Below are 23,256 nucleotides of genomic sequence, written 5' to 3' on the forward strand. Positions count from 1 at the left end.
AACTTCACCTGAGCCTCCCTCGGCATATGGGTGAGTAGATAATGGCTGAATTTTCATTTTTGGGTGCACTGTCCCTTTAAGTGCAAAGACTTTAGAATTACTTGTGACTTATACTTTGACTCGCCTCTGGTACAGGACTTTACCACTGCACTGCATGTTTGACTAAAAGTTTTCGTTTCAGACAGCAGAAACAAAACCATCTGAAAGGCACTGCAACTGAAGTAATGAGGTAGGACCGATGGTTTTTACTATCATGACTTGTGTTTCTGCCTTTTTTTTGATTTGCATGAGACATGAATTATGTAAAAGTCACATAGCAAAACTACAGCTGGTTTTTCATTCATCTGTGCTCTCACAATGACAATTCCAAAATGCTGATATTTAGCATGTGTAATATTTTCCGCATTCACCATATTTGTTTAGGGCAGGGGTGTACAACATACAGCCTGTGGGCCAGAACCGGCCTGCTAAAGGCTCTAGTCTGGCCCAACAGATGACAGGTGTCCACGTCCTGTAAGATTATAAAGTCAAACTCTGTTCTTTTTTCTTAAACCTAACCACATTTGTTGTTGGAGGAAAAAAAAGTCAATTTGTGTTGTTGTACTGATGTAGGGCATTTATTTTGAAAGAGACAGTATGTAACAGGCAGAACTTGACACGGTGTCCCAGAACGTCAACAACCAACACACCCAGGGTAGCTTTGACGTTATATCTGGACGTGGAAGGTCCATGACCAACAGCGATATGTTACAAGGTTGGAGTGAGAATGTGTTGCTTTTGGGGACCATGAATGTCAAATTTCATGACTTATTTACCCAGTAAGTTGTACCCATGAGCAAACAGAACTTCATAGTGAAAGTGAGGCTTATAGGGAACCAATCTAAACACTGATGCTGTCAATATTCTAAAGCCATTACATTGTGCAGTCAACATTTACTCCATAATAAGTCGTCTATTTCCACTTTGAGAAAATGCAACTCTTCACCCCCTTCAGTTTAAACCAACTTTGAAGACTTACTTGTCACTAACCTCCGACCCCAGCATGGTAATGTCAGATTGGGACCACGAGAGGGTCGAGATCAAACTGAGCAGTGTTACTCTGTAGAAACTGAATTATAATAGAGTTGCAGTCATGACTGAAACACAAGTAAATAGATGTTTGTCCACCAGCTGGAACTAATCAAAGTTAATGAGAACGCTCAAATAAAGCAATACATTTTAAAATAGATCCTCTTTTTTCATCCTGATGGAGACTCAGTTAAGAGCTAATGCATTATGTGCCAGGAATTAATCTGTTGCTAAAACTTCCTGCAAATGGCAATTACATGTCACAGTGCAAGTAAATCACTGTAATAACGTGATGTTTTTTTATCTAGATTTTATCAGGAGAATGAAGGAAGTAGGTTTGTAACAGAAACAAGACAAATTCAAATCCCCACATTTGTAACTTACTTATTTACTCCTCTTCATCCTCTATGGGACATGAGGCTTCAATGAGCTCTTTCCATTGCATTCAATCCTTGGCAGCATGTCGCGCCTCTCCCCATGACAGGTTCATCTTTTCCAACCCCACTGTCACAGAACTTTTCCAGGTGGTTTTGGGCCTTCCAGCTTTTCTTTTGCCTCGTGGTGTCCATCTTATGGAGGCTCTCGTGATTCGTCCGTTTCATTCGTAGCTCATAGCCTAGCCATCTCGAATGTCTGTGTGTTATTATTATTATATATTTTTACTTTTTATCCGCTCCCGTTTGCCTTGACAAAGTTAATGCATTGCACCGCTATTTCAAACTCAACACTTCCTGTATCCGTTTCAAAATAGAGAGAGAATCCCTTCATTTTCTAAACAGGCTCTTATTGTGAAACATTTGCAGGAACTTGTTGTGGAGGATTCAGTGACTTGTATGTTTGCGTACGATACTTCAAATGTAGCTCCTGCCACGGCGCTTTTTGGCTGGCACATGAACAGACACAGTGACTCAAATAATAGTAATAATAATAAAAACAGGACAAGAATAACCCGATGACAACACACATCTCGTGAAAGACGACCGGGGATAATTGACCTATAGCTAAGTCCCGCCCTCAAACACGATGAGCCAATCACAGTGTGTATAGCAGTTCCCATACACTCAGACATTCTCTGCCTGGACGTTCATTGAAATGCATTACAGAAAGTCAGTTTGGTTTTATGAGCTTTTTCGGGGATTTGAAGTTTAAAAATGGTCAAACGGTGTGCATACATGCAACTCCAACACAAGGTATCCTGAGAGGCTGGGCGATGGGGTGTATTTTTTAGCCTTTCTTAAACCACATCTCAACCGAGAAAAGTGTCTGCTTTGGATAAAGCTGTGTGGTAACGTTAGACCACAACATCAACTCAACGTGAATAAGATTAACAATGATGTCTACATCTGTTTTAAGGTAAGTCAACATTGTGTTTGAGGCAACATATTGTCACTTTGCTGGAAAGAAATATAAAGTTATCTTTAACATCTCTAGCTAACGTTAGCTAAAGTTAGCCTAACGTTAGCTCCTAGCTGCATTGTTCATCATGTCACCTTGTTTGCTGGGAGTTCATTAGCCTATTTTGTTCTAGTTTTGTACTTTGGTGATCGTACATCATTGTTAGCTGTTGTCCAAAGGGCTCTAGTTAAGCTAACGTTAACTTCTGGAGCTTAGCTTCATTAACTTATCTGTAATGGCAGAGATAACAAAGGTTGGCAAACGTTATGCTGAATGATTCAGTGTAAATACTGTAGCACCAAACTAACGGAGAGACACTCTTGGTAAAGATGGTAAAAAGGCCGTTATCCTTTTCTCATATTCTGAGCCAAAAACCTTAACTTCAGTGGCACTTTAACTTGTTGTCTTTGATGGCAACGGCAACGAGATGCGGTTCACAAGCGTACACTGTGACCTGTAAATTTTGGCTCAATGACATCTGATCGTTATGTCCCCAAAAATCATCAATTGCCTCCAGCGAAATGCCGTGTACTGTGACACCTGCCATAGCGCTAGTCACTGAATGTTGATAGTTTGTCTGAGTGAGTGGAGGGGGGCGTGGCTTAGCCATAGGTCAATCAGTGTGGACCATCGTGTAGTGTGTCATGTCTGTTGGCCAAGTCACGGCACGATTTTATGACTTCTCAATCGTGTAATATGACATAGTGACTTTCAGAACGGGCAGAAAAGTCTTGTAGTGTGAACCAGGTATTAGTCATAGGTGACAAATCAGTTACTATTTCACTGTTCATGTGGTTACTCTAATTGTTTTAGTTACTAACACTCAATATACAAAAGGACCTGTAAAAGGACAAAAGAGACACTCAGGACACATTTAGATTTAAATGTACTTTAATTGATGATCACCAGGCTGTTTCCCTTTTACAATGAATCTGCAGTAGTTCTAGTTTTACCAGTTAGATTTAAAGAGACAGAGAGATATTGAATATCGCGTTGAGGAAGAAAAACATAACTAAGATTAATACAATGCAAAAAAAAAAAAAATAGAGATAGAGAGAATCAAACAGAACTACCAATACAGCGTCTTCTTAACAACATGTTAATAGGGCAAACAATAAAAGCACAGCCCAGTATTATATTACTGTAGGTCATTTCAGTACCATTTAAGACAATTAGCTTTTTTTTCCTCAAATATACCTCTTTAAAATAGCATTGTATTTTTTATTATTATTTCCATGTTAAACAATTACATTCAGGATTATAACTAAATAAATCACATGCAGAGAGATTAGATGGACAGATGACCAAATGATATCTTCATTTCAATGCAGGTATGGTGATGAAATTGAACTGAAAGACGCTTTTTTTTTTTTTTTTTTTTTCATTCTGTATCTTGTCAGCGTTTTGTGTAGTTTTCTTGGTTCGAGGAGTAGTTAGCAGTTTGGGTCATACTGTCACTAAAACCAGTTAAAATGAGCAGGTATCACAAGAAGGATCGTTTGTTGTAGCTTTCAGATTTGTTCTCTCCGGAGCGATTATGTACAAATCTGTGTGCACAGTACGTACATGTACATGTAGCATTTGTTTAATTTCATCGATGGTTTTTGAGTCTGCATGTGTTTCAAGTCATATTCAGGAAAAGGAAAAAGTTGCAGCTGCAGTTAGTACTATTTCTGTGTTACTGTTAATATGTTTGTTACAGGATCTCAGTTGCTTTCTGTCGTGTCAGAAATCAAACTTTTCTCCTCTGAAGCAGAACCGTAATCGAAGTGACAGATTTGTCAAGACAGAACAACAGTATCTGCTCTTGCTCTGCGCTCCCTAAAAATGTATTTCTGTCCAGGCTGGTGTGAGTGTTTTGTTTTTTTGTTTTGTTTTTTATTTCTTTTTTTGTCTATTGTTTTGTTCCAGCAGCATTCGCATGGTAGTACCAACTCTACATTCAGAAAAATAGATCTCCTGTATAGTGCATTCAGCTTCTGTATCGTCATACAGTTCAGTATTGAGTGATTCACAGCGTTCTAACTGATGCCTTGAACATCTCAAGGCTGGGTATTTGGAATCCGCCAACTTAAAAACACTATTCAAAGACAGTACAACACATCAGACCGTCCACAAAATCTGATCTTCTTTCTGGCTTTTTCGGACACATTTCCAAACAGCATCGAAGAGGGGGTGAAAAGGACTTTTTGCTTGTTTTTAAGGGAGTCATTTTAAACGTTCACTGTCCCCTCGGTGTGCACGTCTTTATGTGCCCTTCACTTAATCATCTCCCACCAGACTAGGGTGTGTACTTGTGCGTGCCCAGCTGTTTAATATACAATCTGCATCAAACTCTCCCCAGTGGGATGAAAATAAAAAGCTATGTCTGCCTGAATCATCACAAGCACGAGATGCATACCAAGGCTCAATGTGCATAATGGACATGTCTAATGTTGGGGGAGGCCGGGCAGAGCGGAGAGCATGGAGGCTTTGGAAGATGAGGTATAAGGTAGTGTGAGCTTTATGAGTTTTACAGGGAGAGAAAATGGCACTGGTCCCAGGCTAGCATCAGCTGACAGCATGCTCTAGCCTTCTGTGGGGGTTGTCCCATATTTTTGAATCAGGTTGAGGGAATAGTAAATATGTGCAAGCAGAGGATCCTCCCTGCTTTTAGTTGGCAACATCCTGACAATCAATGTGTCGTCAAAAGCTCAAACAAAGTCCTTTCAGGAAACCCAAGCCTCCTCTCTTCTGTCGCCCAGCCTGGCCTGTCCCCTCGCTTCATATCAATCCTCACAAAACAAAAATAAAAATCATGTGATGAGCCGACTTGGCAGAAATGTATTTCTTATTTAGACGAAAATGAAATTTAAAAACTAATCAAATTTGCGTCTCGGCACAAATTTGGAAAATGTAAATTTGTTACTCTAAAAATTCACATACAAATGAAGAAATAAAACTTGGCCTCATGTTCTACGTCAGCACATGAGCGACTCTCCAATCAGTCTGTGAACAAGCAGAAAGACCTTTCGTACTGAACCCACAGAAGTCACTCGCCTCAGCACCATGCTGCGTTACAAAAACAGCTACTCGGTGTGTATCATATACTCACACACACACAATACTACTTCAAAGATATTCTTACTTTATATCTTCGTCCTGTACAATCATAATCATCACATTCATGCTCATTCTTTAAATATTACTCTGGGATTAATAGTAGGTAATTGCTTTATAATTAAAGTGTCGTCCCGTGTTTGACAGCAAGCTCAGTTTTTTTGAGAAACGTCTTGTAGAAAATTTCATAATACAGTGAACAGTTATTCTCTGCTACCACACTCACTCTCTGTGCTTCAACTACAGACAAAAATCCAACTCTTAAACTCTCAGAAAAGTACATTCCTATTTGGTGCAACACTTTGCTCAGAGACATTCATATTTGTTTAAAAGTGGCATCTCAGAATGTGGATTAATGCTGAATCGGATTTCAGAGCTCCAAAGATATTTAGTGTAGTGTTTCAGAGCGTCCTGGGTGTGGCTAAAGTTTGTGCGTGTACTGTGTGAACTGATTGGTCCTCTGCTTCAAAGTACTTGGTTTCTTTGTTTTACCCTGGTTTCTGGTTCGGCTTTAAAATGGCTGACATGTCCTTAAAATATTCCCCTCTCTTCAAAACTCCAAAACCACAAGCTAAAAGGCACATGAAAGAAGCCTCCTGTAACATACTTCACACTTTTTTTGTCCTGAAAAATAACCCCAATAATAAATATAAATATTGCAGTTTCCACTGGCGTAACGCTCCCTCCGAAGGGACAAGCGCACAAGCTTCCATTGCTACATTTGTCACAGGTCACTGCTTGTTTTTTTGTTTTTTTTTTTATTCTCCCATCGCTTTGTGATATTGACAGAGACAGTAAAATGTAGCTGAACAGGAGGAAATGACAGATAATGTTAATTAAACCTTCTTCTCAAACGCATGACCAGAAACGTTACATTCGCCTCATAGTTTGCTGCATCATCACAAAATATATAATTTATTTAACATAACCTCTGTATTGATATAGAAACATTTACCCTATGTGTATACTGTAGTACATACAACCAACAAAGAGCATGATAAAGACTTAGAGAGGAACCATTACATCCAGCAGAGATATGATTAGTGTACAGACATCGTCCTTTGTGCCTGGCGCCTACTGAGTTCACTTTAGCGTCGACAGCCAAACAGTGTAGTAACTTATCTACACTATACTGCATTCCACACTTGAAGGCTGGCTAAAGGAAGGATTAACCCTACGCAGTTCTGAAAGAGTCCGAGCTAAAACGCAAGCATCATGCACCAGCTAAGCTGTGAAAGCCGAGAAGAAAGATTTCAAACAGTGGCAACTTCAGGCACCTCCTAAGACCTCACCACAAATGACGACGTAATTTAAATTTTTTTTTTTGTCTTTTACATAACATCAATTTATGTCGTTATTGAGTTAATCCAAAAACTACTGTAGCGTGATCAGAATTGCAACAGATGAGTTTGTTATGTGCACAGATGGAAAATAAACTGAAAAAATGTCTAATCTTCTAAAGACACTGTGCACACAGTCTAAAATTATTGATCACTTTTTGATTTTAGGAGATGTTTTGGAGGAGTTAACTAATGAGAACTGTTTTGCAGTGTTTTGGCACTTCTTTTAGGTGAGAGATTTGCCTCTTGGGAGTATCACATTTCCAAATTAATAGAGATTTGAGCCACACAGTTTAAGATCTACACCCTATTATTCTATAGTTTAACTGTGGCATTATGCATTTGTGGGATAATAATGTCCATTTATCTGTTAGATATGAGGCAAAAGCATTATTATGCTAGTAAATGTTTTACATTTTGTAACCACGATTGTTAGTGCTAGTAGAAGAGGTGTGTTTGGGCAGACTGTTAACTCACAGTAGAAAACAAACATAAAAGTACATTATTATTTGCGTGATAACCCCACTGTCACAGAGAGCATAAACCCAGAGTTTTGACTTTGACTTCAACTAACAGAATCTAGAGTATCGAGAGCTGCAGCAGATGCGTTTTGAGACTGGTACCATGAGAGAGCAAGAAGCCTTGAAGGAGCAGAGAGTGCTGTTAGCTCTCGCTCTACCTCCAGTAAGAACAGATGACAGGGACAGGGAGGATGGGAGGGGCAGGGGAAGCACAGCGGGGCTCGTGTAGCTCAGAACTCGATCTTGCAGGCAGGGAAGGACTCGTCCTGCATGACTACGGTGCTGCTGGAGGCCAGAACCATGATGTTCAGGTCCTGCTGCCTCTCGTGGGTCTGCTGGTACCAGTCCCGAGTCACCTCAGTGTCGTGGGTTGGGATCAGAGTGACCTGATGGGGACACAAGGCAACAAAACGAGTTAGGAGATAGAAAAGACTTAAAGAAGTAGTCATTTTTGGGTATATGCGGTGATTTGCTTTCTTCCTATAGTCAGATGAAAAGTTTGATACCACTCCCTCTGTCTGTATGTTAAATATGAATCGACAGCCAGGAGTTTAGTTACCCTAGCTTAGCATGAAGACTGAAAGCAGGGAGAACAAAGTAGCCCAGGTATATTCAAAGGTGACAAACTCTAAACCTCTAAAGATAACGAATTAACACGTAACATCTTATTATGACATTTTGATGACATACAATACTATGACATTATTTTATGACATTTTGACTCAATACTATACTATGACAATTTTTATGCCATTTTGATGCCATATTACACTATGACATTTTTAATCAAATTTTGACAACATACTATACTATGACATTTTTTATCACATTTTGACACCATACTATACAATGACATTTTTGTACACGTAGTAAAAAAATTTTCGTCATACTATAATAAGAGTTTTTTGTCCGGAGGACTGCAGTTGAAAATTAGCCTTTGGCTAACACCGGCACATTTACAGCAATGTTCATTAATGTGCACTGTCCCCTAAATAAATAAATTAATAATAATAATACTATGTTATGACTTTTTTTTCAATATATGATACTATGACTTTTTTGTTATACTATATTACCACTTTTTTGTCATACTATACTATGACTTTCCTGACAAATGGTACTATACTATGACCTATTTTGTCATACTATACTGTGACTTTTTGACTACATCAAATGGAGCCAACCAGAACCGGACCATGGCATACTTTACTATGATTTATTTATTCATTAATTTTTGTCATACAATACAAAAACATTTTCTATTCTTTGTTTTGAAAGTATTGTATAAAATGTATTTTTGGTCAAACTATACTGGGATTTTCTTTGGCATACTACTGCCCAAAAAGTACTGTTACGCTTATTTGTCATACTACATTATGACTTTTTTTTTTAACAGTATACTAAGATTTTTTGGGGTCATATTAAAGTATGGCTAATAACTACTATTATTTTTGATATCACAATTCACAATCAATCTTGAAAGTAAACAAGTTTCTTTGGTATGTATTTTAATTCTTAACTTCATTTTCAATGATTAAGACTTCGAGTGTAAATAAGTCACCAGACTTCATAAAAAAAAAAAGCATCAAAATAGACCTTATTTTAAAATAAATTCCCCAGAGTAGTCTTTACTGTGCATACACTTTAAAGCAGAAATTATGAGAACTGGAGCCACAGACAGATTGAGGATGACAAATACCTGTAAATTGGAGCCCCACTGAGCTTTGCCCTCCAGCAGGGCGTCCAGAACTCCACGGCTGGGCTCTCCGCTGCCAGGGTCATTCCCGCTCACCACATAGTATGCAGCTCGCACTCTCTTGAAGAATTCCTGGTCCACATTCTTGGCACTGCAGTGGTTGGGCACATAGGCAAGGTCGACATAGATGGGTGGTCCAGGGGGGACGGCCGAGCTAGTTTTCTGGGAGTTGTTACCTGGAGGTGAACAGAGATACATGAGAGCATTAGAGGGCAATAATAGTACTTACTTAAAATGCAGAAGCAAAAAACAACTCAGCTGAACTAAATACATTTTGTTAACCAATTTATTTAAACAAAGTGATTATTATAAAATAATATGACCACAGTGTATTATTACACCTTTTGTAGAATACTGTCTGTGCTGCACATCCATCATTTCAATGTGCTCTTGTTTCCCTTGAGTCATGTTATTCTGTTTAATGTACATCCTTACTGCACAGTTTTTAATGACATAATCTTTTGCATGTCTACACTTGACGTTATTAAAACTAGACTTGTCAAATTTTCGAACAGAAAGTGCACAAGGCCTGTACAAAATGAGCTGTCAATCAAACAGCACATGTACAACTTTCTTCAATGGTACTAATGCAAGTGTAACACTTACATGTTAGTGTAGTTAACTGTATTTTCATTAAGAACTTAATCTCATTTATATAATTAAAGAGAATTCACAAACACTATGCTGAATTATAACTGCTTTTTAATGAGCATATAAATGTGGCTAATTGCAATTCAATTGTATCGTTGGGTTTTAACATCCACAACAAAATTTATTTTTATTGTTGAAAAGATCCAATATCAAGTATTTTATTGCTATCTTAAATATGATTTCTGGCACAGGAAATTAAAACTCGTGCTTTTGTCTTAAGTCAGTTTTAATCAGCCCAGAAATAACTTTGAAGGTAAATTCATGTTATGTTTTAGGATGTGAAGATGTTAACACACCTGAACTGCTCTTGACACCGTTGACCAAGGCCTTCGCTGGGTTGAGCAGCTCACTCCTGGAGCCCTGGGTCTCAGACATCTTGATTAGCCTGGAGCTTCTGTCTGGGTCCTTCCTCCTGAGGGAAGCTGATCGAGGTGAGGCAGAGTCTTTAGAAGTCTGCTTCACTGGAGTAGAGGACCTTTTCCTGACTTCCCCCTTACGAGCAGGAGAGGCTGACTTGGGCTTGCCCTTTCTGAGGCCCTTGGTGGTCTTGTGCTCCTTTTTCAGAAGTTTCTCTGTGCTGCTGTGGTCATTGGGAAGCGCCTCCGGATCTACCATGCACACATCTGGGTGTGGAGGGTGGGGATGCGGGTCCTTCATTGGAGTAGGTAGGGGGTCATGAGTCTTTTGAGCTGACCTTGGTGATGGAGGATGGTGACCACCCCCGGCTCCAGATAATTTGTCGACTGGTAGATGTTCAGCATCTTCGTCTGAGTCCAGATTTCCTTCAGCTGTTATAGACGGACACTCCTCGGTTTCTGGAGGGACATCGGAATCAGACTGTGACGGCAATGACTCGCTCACTGATGTCGGAGGTGTTTCCTCTCCAGCTAATGTCACAGCCAAGCCAGATGACATGGCGCCGGGTTGCTGTTGTGGCCCTTGTCCAGCGTCTCCATGGTAACTCTGAGCGTGGTGGCGCCTCTGCTTGTGCGACCTCCTTTTCACAGAGTGTTGCTCCTGATCGTCCTCATCCCCTTCCTGGGAGTGGTCACTGCCAGCGTCCTCCTCGCCTTCCCCCTCGTCGCTGGAGAGCTGATGAGGGCTCGGGTTGATGAACGACGGAGAAAGTTCTCCTTTGCGATGTTTGTATTCGCAGGAGGAGTAGCCTGGATGGGAGGCAGAGGAGGAGGTGGCGCCGGTGTTCAAGTCAGAGGGACGATCAGCCCTCACGGTACTGGATGTTTCTGTGTGAGAGGTACTGTGGACACTGGCCATCCATTCCATTGCTTCCATTGCTTCCTCTTCCTCCTCATCATCATCATCCCCATAACCTGGAGGAGGGGCACTTGGGCAGTCTTCAGGCCTCTGTAGTAGCTCCCAATCAGATATGCTGCTTCTTCTCCTGGTTTCTAATCTCTCTGGTGGTTTGTCCAAAAAGCTTTTCTCCTCCACTTTTTCTGCCTCTCCTTTCTTACCATCCTCTGCTTTTTCACACATCTTTGGATCAGCTGTTGCCTTTTTCTCCTCTGTGCTGTCTTTACACATCTTTTCCTCCTGTTTCTTTTCCTCTGCTTTCTGCTTGACTTCACTGTCTTTAGCCATCTCTGTCCTTTCATCTTTTCCTGAAGCCTTTGCATCCTCCTTCAAAGGTGAAATAGCTCCATCTGTCTTTTCCTCTTTTACTCCCACTGTTTTATCCATTTTCTCTTTCTCCTCTGTTTTGGACACGTCTGTTGTGGCACATGTGGTTTTGCTAGCTCCACAATCACTCAGTGAAGTAAGTGAGGCTGTCTGTTGAGTTGTTTCCATCACCACATCAGGTTTAGACACAACAGTAGTAGAGGTGATGGTGACTGTTTTCGTCTCTGTGGACTGTGTGGTACTTTCAACCACATATGACTCAGTTATTGATGAAAAAGTCTCCTTTTGCTCAGACACTTTGATTTTTTGACATTCAATACGACATGGTAGAGTGCTGTCATCCATTTCAAGTGTAACAGGCTCCTCATCTTCCGATGACTCTTGGTACACCTTATCAGAGGAGTCAGCCCTTTGGAGGGGAGAGACATCAAAGCGAGCCTCTGATGTGGATAAACTCTCTAACACCTTTACTGGTTCGATACTTTGTGAAGATGGCGCTGTGGAAGATGTTGTAATCTTAGTTTCTAGCATATGAAAACTATCAGTGCTTGACTTTGTTGCCATTTCAGGCTTTGCAGAACTGCTTTGATCCTCAGTTTGTTTGGCAGTTGTAGACAACACTGAAGAGGATGGTTTGGTCTCATCAAACTGGCTGGGTAAGGTCACCTTTGTTGCAGGTTTCGCCGTCACCTCCATGTACTCATCTCTCTGAAACCCTCCAAAGCAGGAGCTTGTAGACTCTGTTGTAAACGATGACTCCTCTTTGGCTAGAGGTACTGTAGAGCTTGGTGGCGTTGTGAAAGTTTGGGCTTTTTCTTCAAACTTTTGGCTCAAAGGAGCAGATGATGATGAGGACGAGTAACTATATGATGTGGAGGAGTATGTTGAAGAAGAGTATGTTAAGGTGGTGTATGTGCAAGGTGATGAGGCAGTTTCATGTTTTGTGGTGATATCTAGGGTCTGCCTCTCATCTAGACTTACTTCTTGGGTGTCTCTTTGGCTGTAATATTTATCATCGCCTCGCTTGGACAGCCCGGAGGCATCTGAGAGCACAGAGGTTTCTTTCTTATCGTCCTTCAATCCTACTTGACTCTCCTCACTGTAGAAATGCTCGGAATAACCTTCAGATCTACTCTGTCCGATGTCGGCATAGCTACTGCTTAGAGGAGGGGAGGGACTAGATGTAGTCTTGGACACGGATTCTGAATGTTCAGATGGCAAAAAGCTGCCCGTCATGCTGCTTGTGGATGTTGGTTGACACGTTTCCTTTGTCAAAAAGCTTGGAGATAGAGACCCTTTGTCATCACCTCCTTTTTTTGACGGCAGGTCTTCATGAGGTGGAAAATCCCCGGCTGAAGACAACCTTCTCTTTGTGGTTGGTTCAGGAGATAGATGCTTCTTGTCTGTGTCCTCTGCTTCCTTTGTTTCAGGAAGTTTTGGAGCATCTAATGTAGTGAAACTCTTTTCATCCATTCTTTGAGCGCTTGAGTCTGGGGGTGGAGTTGTTTTACCTACATCTTCACTCTTTGTCTCAGGAAGTTTGGATGTGGCTGTATCTTCTTTGAGTGGTTCTGTTTCTGGAGATGGTGATTTTGTTTCTGGAGATGGTGGTTTTGTTTCTGGGGATGGTGGTTTTTTACTCAAGTCCTGCTTGTCTGAAGCCGAGGCATCATCAGGTGTTGCTCTACCGATTGTTTCCTCTTTAAGGAAACTTGATTCAGGCAACTGAGACTTTTTATTTGAGTCCTCTGCCTCTGCTAATGTGGCACTATCCCCAGAGCTACGTCTACACATTTCTTTTTCAGATTGTTCTCTGGCACCCTTTTCCATATCTACATCACTTAACTCCTCCTCTTCTTCCTCCTCCTCGTCCTCATCGTCATCTTCATCATCATCAACGTTGAAATCTTCCCCCTCTACAAGTAACCTTTTGTCTATCAGGCTTTCTTTTCCATCTGGAAGGTCTAACATGGATTTACAAGAGGCAGAGCTGCTAATTTGACTATTGTCAGATGCCAAAACATTATCGTCTATTTCGTGTCCTGAAAATGTGGCAGCAGATGCAGGCCTTGAATCACTTGAAGTTTCTTCTTTCTCCAAAGGTGATGCTTGTTGAAGTAAAATGTCTTTTTCTGCAGGTGAATGCCGACCAGATGGAGATCCCTCTCTGTCATGATCAGAGGAATCAATTTTGTCTTTGAGCGACTCAGATTTTTCTTTCTCTTTTTCAGTTGTTCTCTTTTCTGTGAATTCTGCAAAAGCCGTGGGAGTAGGTGAAACCTGGGTACCAAGATCTGATTGGCTCCATGAGGGAGAAGGTGTTTCTTGTCTCGATGATACGCCGGCTAATTGAACAGCAGCACCGCTGGAAACTGTATCACTTACTCCTGTTACTCCTGGTTGAAAAGCTGCTGCTGCAGCACCTTCCATCATGTCCTCTTTCTCTTTCTCGGATTTCTCAGGTTTGTCCTCTTTGGGACTGAAAGAATAAGACTCAGCAGCCTGGGACATTTTGTTATCTTGCATGTCTGCGGATGAAAAGCTCTTGTCAACATAAGGTGTATCTGGTCTTTCTTCTCTTTCACTCTCTTCCTCTTGGCCTTTCTCTCTGTCTTCATATTTAGGCGAGGCACTTTGACTTTGGTGGCTACTTCTCTCACTCTCTGTGAGGGACACCGGGCTGTAGTCCACTCTGCTGAAGGACAGAGGCTCTTCTTTGTACTGATCATCCAGGAGGAACATTGCTCCTCCAGCCTCTGTCTGGCTTGTTCTTCTGTTATCATCAATTGCAATATCAGAGGCGTGATCGAAACCTAGAGAAACCTCGCTTTCTTCCCGAGAGTCCAAGTCATGATCTTTTGGAATGGGCTTTTCATACGGATCGTACTTGGACGCACAAAAGGTTTGCTGTTCATCTCCGAGGCTTCCACTGGCCGTTTCCTTCTCTGAGGTCATTTTTGTAGTGTCTGATTTTACAACTTCAGTTTGGCTGGCGTCTTCAGAATCCAACATAAAATATGAACAAGGCTGTGATAATCCTGGAGAAGCCACCTCTCGTTCTCCTTCCATCTCCCTCTCTGCTTCCTTTCCTGGCTTCTCCTCCAGCTTTGTTTTCTCTGCAGCACTCACCCCTGAGCTTGTTGGTATCTGTTTCTCTTGTTGTGGCATTTCCTCCACACTGGACTGACTCTCAGTGCTTGAGAGTGTCGAGCTCCTGGGTTGACTGTCAGTGCTTGATACTGTTGACAACACAGGCTTTTTCTCAGCTGAATCTGAGACTGGTTCAGCTTTAGCTGCTGTGACATCAGAAGCTGTTTCTTGTTTTGGAATAGTGGTAGTCTCCTCCTTTGATGTGACAATATCAAAAGAGGGCTCTGGCTTGGCAAGTGGCGCAGCTGTGGTTTCTGTTTTCATGACATCTTTACTGACTTCAGGTGAAAGTCTGGATTCTTCTTTGTCAAAGTCTTTGACGTCTTCATCAATAGAGGGCTCCTGCATTGTAAGTGTTGGTATGATCACTGTACTCTGCTCTGATATTGGCGGTTTAGTTTGGTCACTTGCCGGTGGTTTTGGGGATGAGGGCAGGCCTGCAGACGAGATGTCATGTTCGGATTTTCTTGGCTCCACGGACAAAGGTCTTGAGCCTGCTCCTCCCATACAAATGTCCTCCTCCTCTTCATCTCCTCTGTCTTCATCAGAGGACTGAACCACAAATGCAGGTTTGTAATCTGACTTGGATGCCATCGCTGCGTCTCCTGATAGTGTCTGTGTGGGCTGTTTACTGGTTTTGTCCAGGTCTTTCTCCTGTAACTCTTCTCTCTCCCATTTCTCCTCTTTGGTGTGGTCTGCATCGGAGTCTTTCTCAGTAATGTCATCTATCTTCTTGTCTCCAACATCCTTTTCTTTCATCATCTTTTCATCCTCTTCTGGTTTTGTCTTTTCTTCTTTGGTGTCATCAGTGTCGTAAGTGTATTCTTTTTCCTGCTCCTTTTCCATTTTCTTCTCTTTGCTCAGTTCAGCAACATGTGCATCGTCTTTCTCTTTCTCCATCTTCTCTTCTTGACTACTAATGACTTTTGCTTCTTTGTCTTGCTCCTTTTTCTCCTCCTGGATGTGGCCGGGAGACACACAAATGTCATCTTTCACTGGTTTCAGGTCTTCACTTGAAGTAGTTACAGAAATGTCTTGCTGCTTTTCAACTGATGTAGCTTCAGAAGTTTCCTTCTCTTTCTGAGTTCCAGTGAGCTTATCAGAGGTTTCTTCATGTATACGCTTATCATCAACGCCACAAATATCATCCTTTTTAGTTTTCTCCTCGTCCAAGGTCTGAGACATGGGGAGATCTATATCTTTTTTATCTTCCTTCTTAGATTCAGGCTCAAAAGGATAATCATCTTTCCCTTTTTTCTCATCTTTGGCGGTAAATGATGGAGAGTGTATCTCCTTCTCTGCCTCCTGTTTGATGGATTCAGCTTCGCAAGTGTCCTGTTTGACTTTGACCTCGATGGTTTCAACTTTAGCTGGCTCTTGCTCTTTTGTGTCCTTGGGTTGCTCAACAGTGGAATCTGTTTCTTTTTCTTTTTTTGTGTCGTCTTTTTCAGTTTCTTTATCCTTTATTTCCTCCAAAATTGGTTTGTCAGCAGAGACATCGGCCTCCTCCTGCTCTTTAGCCTCCTGCATTTTTATCTGTTTGTCAATTATGTCACTTTTTTCAACCTCTTTGTCATCTTTAATAGTTTTGACAGAAGTATCATCTTTCTGCTCCTCGACAGACACAAAATCAGAACTTTTTTCTTTCTCTTTTTCCCTTTCTTCCTCTTTGACTGTAATTTCTTTTTCAGAAATTTCAGCCTTTGGGATTTCTTTCGCCTCTTCCTTGGTGAGTTTTACATCAGATGTAACATCTTTCAACTCTAACTTCTTCTCCTCATCTGCAGGGGGTTTTACACCAGGAATGTCTTTGCTTTCCTCCTGCTTGGCAGAAATGTCATCCTTAATTACTACTGTATCTTTTTCTTCCTTAATGGGTTTGATAACAACACCATGATCCTGATCTGAAACATCTTCCTCCTTGGATGATTTCTCAGTGGAGGTTTCCTCCTTATCTTTCTCCTTTTCTTCTTCTATCACTGATTTGTCAGCAGAGGTATCTTTACTGGTGTCTTTCTCCTTTTCTTGTTCTATCATTGATTTGTCAGCAGAAACATCTTTGCTGGTTTCTTTCTCCTTTACTTCTTCTATCGTTGATTTGTCGGCACAAATATCTTTGCTGGTTTCTTTCTCTTTCTCCTTTATTTCTTCTATTGTTACTTTCTCAGCACAGATATCTTTACTGGTTTCTTTCTCTTCTTTCTCCTTTACTTCTTCTATCGTTGATTTGTCAGCAGAAATATCTTTACTGGTTTCTTTCTCTTCTTTCTCCTTTACTTCTTCTATTGTTGATTTGTCAGCAGAAATATCTTTGCTGGTTTCTTTCTCTTCTTTCTCCTTTACTTCTTCTATCGTTGATTTGTCAGCAGAAATATCTTTGCTGGTTTCTTTCTCCTTTACTTCTTCTATCGTTAATTTGTCAGCAGAAATATCTTTGCTGGTTTCTTTCTCTTCTTTCTCCTTTACTTCTTCTATCGTTGATTTGTCGGCAGAAATATCTTTGCTGGTTTCTTTCTCGTCTTTCTCCTTTACTTCTTCCATCGTTGATTTGTCGGCACAAATATCTTTGCTGGTTTCTTTCTCGTCTTTCTCCTTTACTTCTTCCATCGTTGATTTGTCGGCACAAATATCTTTGCTGGTTTCTTTCTCGTCTTTCTCCTTTACTTCTTCTATCGTTGATTTGTCAGCAGAAATATCTTTGCTGGTTTCTTTCTCGTCTTTGTCCTTTACTTCTATCGTTGATTTGTCAGCAGAAATATCTTTGCTGGTTTCTTTCTCGTCTTTCTCCTTTACTTCTTCTATCGTTGATTTGTCAGCAGAAATATCTTTGCTGGTTTCTTTCTCGTCTTTGTCCTTTACTTCTATCGTTGATTTGTCGGCACAAATATCTTTGCTGGTTTCTTTCTCGTCTTTCTCCTTTACTTCTTCCATCGTCGATTTGTCGGCACAAATATCTTTGCTGGTTTCTTTCTCGTCTTTCTCCTTTACTTCTTCCATTGTCAATTTGTCGGCACAAATATCTTGACTGGTTTCTTTCTCCTTTACTTCTTCTATCGTTGATTTCTCAGCACAGATATCTTTGCTGGTTTCTTTCTCTTCTTTCTCCTTTACTTCTTCCATCGCTGATTTGTCAGCAGAAATATCTTTGCTGGTTTCTTTCTCCTTTAATTCTTCTATCGTTGATTTGTCAGCACAAACATCTTTACTGGTTTCTTTCTCCTTTTCGTCTTCTGTGGTGGGTTTAGCAACAGATTCGTCTTTGGATGTTTTGACAGCTGAAATATCTTCGCTCCTCATTACATCCTGTTCCTCCGTCTTGGCAGGTTTGATGGTAGATGTGATATCTTTGCTTATATCTTGCCCCCTTTCTTCCTCTGTGACTGGTTTGACAGCATCCTTAGGTGTCTCTTTTGCCTCTACCTTGGTTGATGCAGCAGAGAAATCTTCATCTTTACATACTTTTACATGTTCTTCCTCCATTTTGGTAATTTTGATAGCAGCAGTATCCTCTTTACTTTCCTTTTGTTCCTTTTCTTCTCCAAGTGTTGGTTTAACAGCAGATGTATCTTCAGTACTTGGCAGCTTATCTTTGTCCTCTGCCTTGGTAAGTTTAATAGCAGCAGTATCGTCTTTACTTATGTCTTCCCTCTTGTCTTCTGCTATCATAGGTTTGATGTATGCATCATCCTTGATTGTTGTTGTATCTTTTTCCTGTTCCTTGGAAAGTTTGGTGTCCAAACTATCATCTTTACTTGCCTCTTTCTCTTTTTCTTGCTCTGTGGTTGGCTTGTCAGCAAGAATTTCATCTTTACTCAGTGGTGCGTCCTTTTCTTCCACTGTGGTGATGCTGACGGGTGAGATAACATCTTTACAAATCTCTTGCCCCTTTTCTTCTTTCATGGAAACAGCAGATGTATCATCCTTACTGATCACCTCTTCTTCTTTGGTGAGTTTAGCAACAGTGATGTCAGCCATCTCTTTCTCCTTTTCCTTCTGCTCATCTGTAAAAGGCTTGGTAGCAGAAGCATCTATCTTTTCCATCTCCTTTTCCTCTTTCTTATCTTCGATCACTTTGATATCAGATGTTTCTGCCTCTTCTTCCCTCTCATCTTTAGTAGGCTCAGTAATGTGCATATCGTCCTGCTTGATATCTGTGGCATGTACTTTTTCAATCTCTTTCTCTTCAGTCTTTATAGGGCTAACATCAATGGTAGCGTCCTTCTCTGTCTCTTTTCTCTCCTCCATTTTCGAAATCTCAATATCAGCCACGTCATCCTTTTTAAGGTCAGTTTCTTTAACTTCACCTTTGGTTTTAAGGTCAAAATCATCATCTTTCTGTTTCTGCTCATCTTTAATATCTTTGGCCTCAGAAGCAACAAATTCCTTCTCTGCTTCTGTAGTAGTTTTGACCTCAGGAGTATGGTCTTTTTCGGACTCTTTCTGTTCATCTTTTATGGCTCTATCAGTTGTGAGAACGTCTTTTGCAATTTGCTCATCTTTGATGGGTTTAATATCAGAGGTATCATCCTTTATTGCCTCTTTCTCTGCTTTCTCATCCGTGATGGACGTAATAGCAGAAACGTCTTCTTGGATGACAGATTTCTGTTTTTGTTCATCCTTGATTTGTATGACATCGGAGGTGTCGTCCTTTCCTTTCTCCTGTTCCGCCTGGACGGTTTTAACTGCAGATTTATCATCGTGATCATCGTCATCTTTCTTGTCATCATCATCATCATCATCCAGGAAACGACTCTCCTTCTCTGGAAATTTACCTGGAACAGGCACTTTAGGTTCTTTGTCTTTGAGCTTGTCGTCAATATCTTCATCTTTTTGTCCAGATGACACGAGGGAATCCCTCGCTGATGCAGGTGGCAGAACTTCTGTTAAAGACGCAGCAGCATCAGGGATTGTTTCTGCTTGTTTGCCTTCATCTTTTGGTACTGATGGAGTTTCTTTTTCTGTCTCCTTCATCACTGGAACCTCTTTTATGTCCTTCTCAAATGGTTCGTCCAAAGATGTTGAAATTTCTTCTTCCTGCTGATCTGCTTTCTGTTTGTCAATATCTTTTTGCATTGCTGGTTCGTCTTTCTTTGCAGTTTTGTCTTCATGAGCTGCGACGACATCAGGGAGCTCCTCTTGTTTTTGCGGCTCTAAATCGGGGAAGACCTTCATCTTGTCTTCCACTGGTGACTGACGAAGAGGAGAGTGAGCTGCGCTCGGCGGTCCAGACTGTGGAGGGGAGGCCATTTTCACAGTGATATCATCCGGACTGAAGCAGCGCTCTTCACTCTCTGAAGTTACTGAGTCTGATCCGAAAGGTCTAGTAGGCACAACAGATGAAGTATCTTTAGGTGCAATAGCATCTATGTTTTCTTCTTCGACAGGGAGGTGGACTGGTTTGGTGTCTTGTATAGAAACTGGAGACACTGAGCCTGCAAGCTTTTCAACATCTGTCTCTTTACCCTGTAACAGTTGAGATGAAGCATAGCCCTCTTGAAGTTTTTCAAGTGAAATGTCAACATTAGGAGTTTGGTCTTCATCCTCTTCCTCTTCTTCTTCCTCCTCATCCTGAGCTTCAGAAGCTTTAGCTGGCGTCTTTACTTCTGTAACAGGAAGTGTTAGGTCATCAGATGGAGACTTGGATTGTTTGTCTTCTTCCAAAGACGGTGGTGAAAGTGTTCCTGCAGAGGTTGGCTGTTCTTTGCCTTGGGTGGCATCAGGTGGTGTTGACAGGGTGACAGGGCTTTTGGGTGGTTCCTCAGCTGGAGGTGCTGCGACAGATGCCACAGATTGGTCTTCGGCGATAGAAGTAGGGAAGGAGGACACTTTGTCATACTCTGTGATGGACGTTGCAGAAGAGACATGCTCCTCCTCTGCCAGAGGAGCAGTGATGATGTTGGTGAAAACTGACACCTGCTCCTGCACACCTGGGATGAAAGTTTTCTCGGTCATAGCTGCAGCTTGCATCTCCCTCATGCCGTGGATGTCTACAAATGATCCGGTCTGATCTGGAACGGAGATGTCATAAGCGCCAACGTCGTACTGGAGGTGTGGTATCCTTTCCTCTGCCTCCTCGTGAATCTCCTCGTCAGAGATGGTCTGCTCTGTCTCAGAGTAGCCAGGTATTGTCTCATCTTGGATGTAGGAGATGGGTTCAGCTGCAGCAGCTCCTTGAACTACGGAGGTTATGGGAGCTGTGGCCCCTGCAACATGTGACAGGTAGCCCTCCTCCTCTTCCTCTTCTTCAGCTCCAGTCGGGATTTCAGTAGTTTTGCTTTCAGTGACGATTTCGTCTTCAGCTGCATCTTTGGGTTTGATCTCTTCGTCTGCTATTACGTCTAAATCTTCCACTTCCTCCAGTTCGGCTTTCTCCACTGCCTCCTCCTCTTCTTCCTCCTCCTCGGCTTTAGATGGAATCATTTGTAACTCCTCTTTTGCCACAACCTTAGCTGCGAGAATTTCAGATTTCTCCATTTCCTCTATCTCGTGTTTCCTGTCAAGCCCATCATCCTTTGCCTCCTTTGATTCATCCACCTCTTCACCTATTCCCATATCTTCTTCCTCCTCCTCTTCTGTTTTCTTCACGGCAGCAGGGGGCTCTTCTTCCTCCTCTTCCTCCTCCTCATCCTGAGTTGCTGCTCCTTCATCCTCAAACTTTTGAGCCTCTTCCATTTCTCTCTCTTGTGTCAACACCTGGTCTTTGTCTTCAACTTCAGCTTCTTCTGGGGCTGCTGCCTCCTTTTCTAGAGACTGTGTGCCAGGTGGAATTTCAGATGTAGTTTCTTGTGCTTCCTCCTTCTCTTGGGTAAGGCTTTGTGCTGTCAGCTCATTACTGTCTTGAGGCTCTGCTGATACAGCTACAACTTCGGCTTTTTTCATATCTTCAAAATCCTTGGTGAGGTCTTCTGGGGTTGAGGGAACAGACGTGCCCTCAACAGCTCCATTCTCTACTGGTTCAGGTTGAATAGTTTCAGGTTTCGGCTCCTCAGGCTTCGGCTCAGCAGGTAAAGCCTTTGCTGCTTTGATTTTTCCAGTCTTTGCTTTACTTGACACTTTAGCTTTGTGTAATGTCTTTCTGACTTCTGGTGTGAGTGGTTTCAGGTCAGGCTTTGTAATTTTTCTCAGCTCTGGTTTGGATGTGTCCTTCTTTTTGTCCTCTTTGGACTTAACATCTTTCTTTTCATCCTTCTTAATGGAGTCATCCTTCTTTACTTTCTTGATCTCTTTCTTTTCCTTGTCCTTTTTCTCATCCATTTTTGACACTCTCTCCTTTGGGTGCTTTTTTAAGGATTTTTCCTTCAGGAGTTTTTTCTTTTCTGGCACATCAGTTTTAGATTTTATAGTTTTAGTGGGCTTTTTCTCCTCTTTTTTCTCCAAGATATTTTCCTTGACAGAGTCACTCTTTGCCTCTGTGGCGGCTGACACATCATCTTGTCCTTCAGTCTCTTTCTTTGAGGTCTTTGCAGTAGTCTTCGGGGACGACTTGAGACTCTCTTTGCTGTCTGTTCTTTGCTTTAACTTGGTTTGTTTTATAACAGAGGGAGGAGCTCCGGAGGCAATGTCCTTTTGTGTGGCTACAGGATAGCGCAAGAAGTCAAGGTGCTTTAATTTTTCCAGTCCCTCTAGGATCTTGTTTTGTGGTGCATTCCCAGGGAACAGCACTCTGATGATCTTTTCTGCAGGGTTGGCAGGAAGCCAGACGACTAAGGCTGTAACTGATGTCAGGTAGGGTACAGATATTTCTCCTTCTTTCCCGTTGGGCAGCACAATACCAGTTTTGGCCTTGCTGTTGCCAGCCCACTTCTGCATTAAAAACTGCATTTCTTTACTGTCTTTGACAGGATTAAGAATATACATGTCTAACCTGCCCACACCCATCTTGTGGAACAGAGTAATGGGCTCAATGGTGTTGCTGACCACTCGAAAAAGTGGTTCAGGTTTGATTCCTAGTTTGTTAAGGTACTGCAAAGTCAGCGAGGCCTCTTCAATGCTGCGCTTCACTTTAAGATTAGATTCTGGCATACGGAGCTTCTCTGGCACATTGAAGAATACCACGCCTAGTTCAGGAGAGATCAGGTTCTTCATCCAGTCGCTGTAGTTGGTGGAGCCTTGGGACTGCTCCTCCTCCTGTTCTGCTATCTTCCTCTGAAGCAGCCCATTGATACCTGGGAGATTGTCAGCGCCGATGTGTGTGAGCAGGATCGAGTCGATGCGGTCCAAGTGACGAACCAGCTTCCAGAAGCATGATTTTCGTTCAGAGCCTCCGTCCACTAAGATGTTAAAGCCGTTCACAGCAAAGAGAGCAGAGTCTCCTCGTCCGCCGGGAAAGATGTAGCAACACGGCTTGGACAGTTTCAGGAAGCCTCCGGATGTGGGTGGCTCCAGGAGGTCAAAAGGTGAAGGGACGTCGACCGTCTCAGAGATGTACTCTGTGAACTCTGTGACGCCTTCCATCTTGGGAAGAACAGACTCAGGGTTTAGTTTGTATTCCAGGAACTCCCGCAGGATCTGCTGCTGTCCCAGGGAGCTCCAGCCCACCTCCCCGCGGCAGGACACAGTAAGTGTTGCCTGCTGCTTGGGGGCTGTTGTGCCCAGTAATTCACTGACCTGCAGGAGGGAGAAACCCACAAACATC

General features: G+C 41.9%; 1 protein-coding gene across 2 annotated transcripts in view; it reads right to left on the minus strand.

The window, feature by feature from the left end:
* Nucleotides 1-4,747: 4,747 nt before the first annotated feature.
* Nucleotides 4,748-23,256, minus strand: part of LOC125886933 (microtubule-associated protein 1B-like) — a 118,914-nt gene continuing 100,405 nt past the window's right edge. For both annotated transcript variants that reach the window (XM_049573311.1, XM_049573312.1), the window contains 3 exons: nucleotides 10,127-23,228; nucleotides 9,123-9,355; nucleotides 4,748-7,809 (listed from right to left, as the gene is read on the minus strand). In XM_049573311.1, the coding sequence (XP_049429268.1) occupies nucleotides 7,654-7,809; nucleotides 9,123-9,355; nucleotides 10,127-23,228 (13,491 nt within the window). In that variant the 3' untranslated portion in view covers nucleotides 4,748-7,653. The remainder of the gene's footprint in view (nucleotides 7,810-9,122; nucleotides 9,356-10,126; nucleotides 23,229-23,256) is intronic.

This window comes from Epinephelus fuscoguttatus, linkage group LG4, assembly GCF_011397635.1.
Source record: "Epinephelus fuscoguttatus linkage group LG4, E.fuscoguttatus.final_Chr_v1".
NCBI classification, from domain to species: Eukaryota; Metazoa; Chordata; class Actinopteri; order Perciformes; family Serranidae; genus Epinephelus; species Epinephelus fuscoguttatus.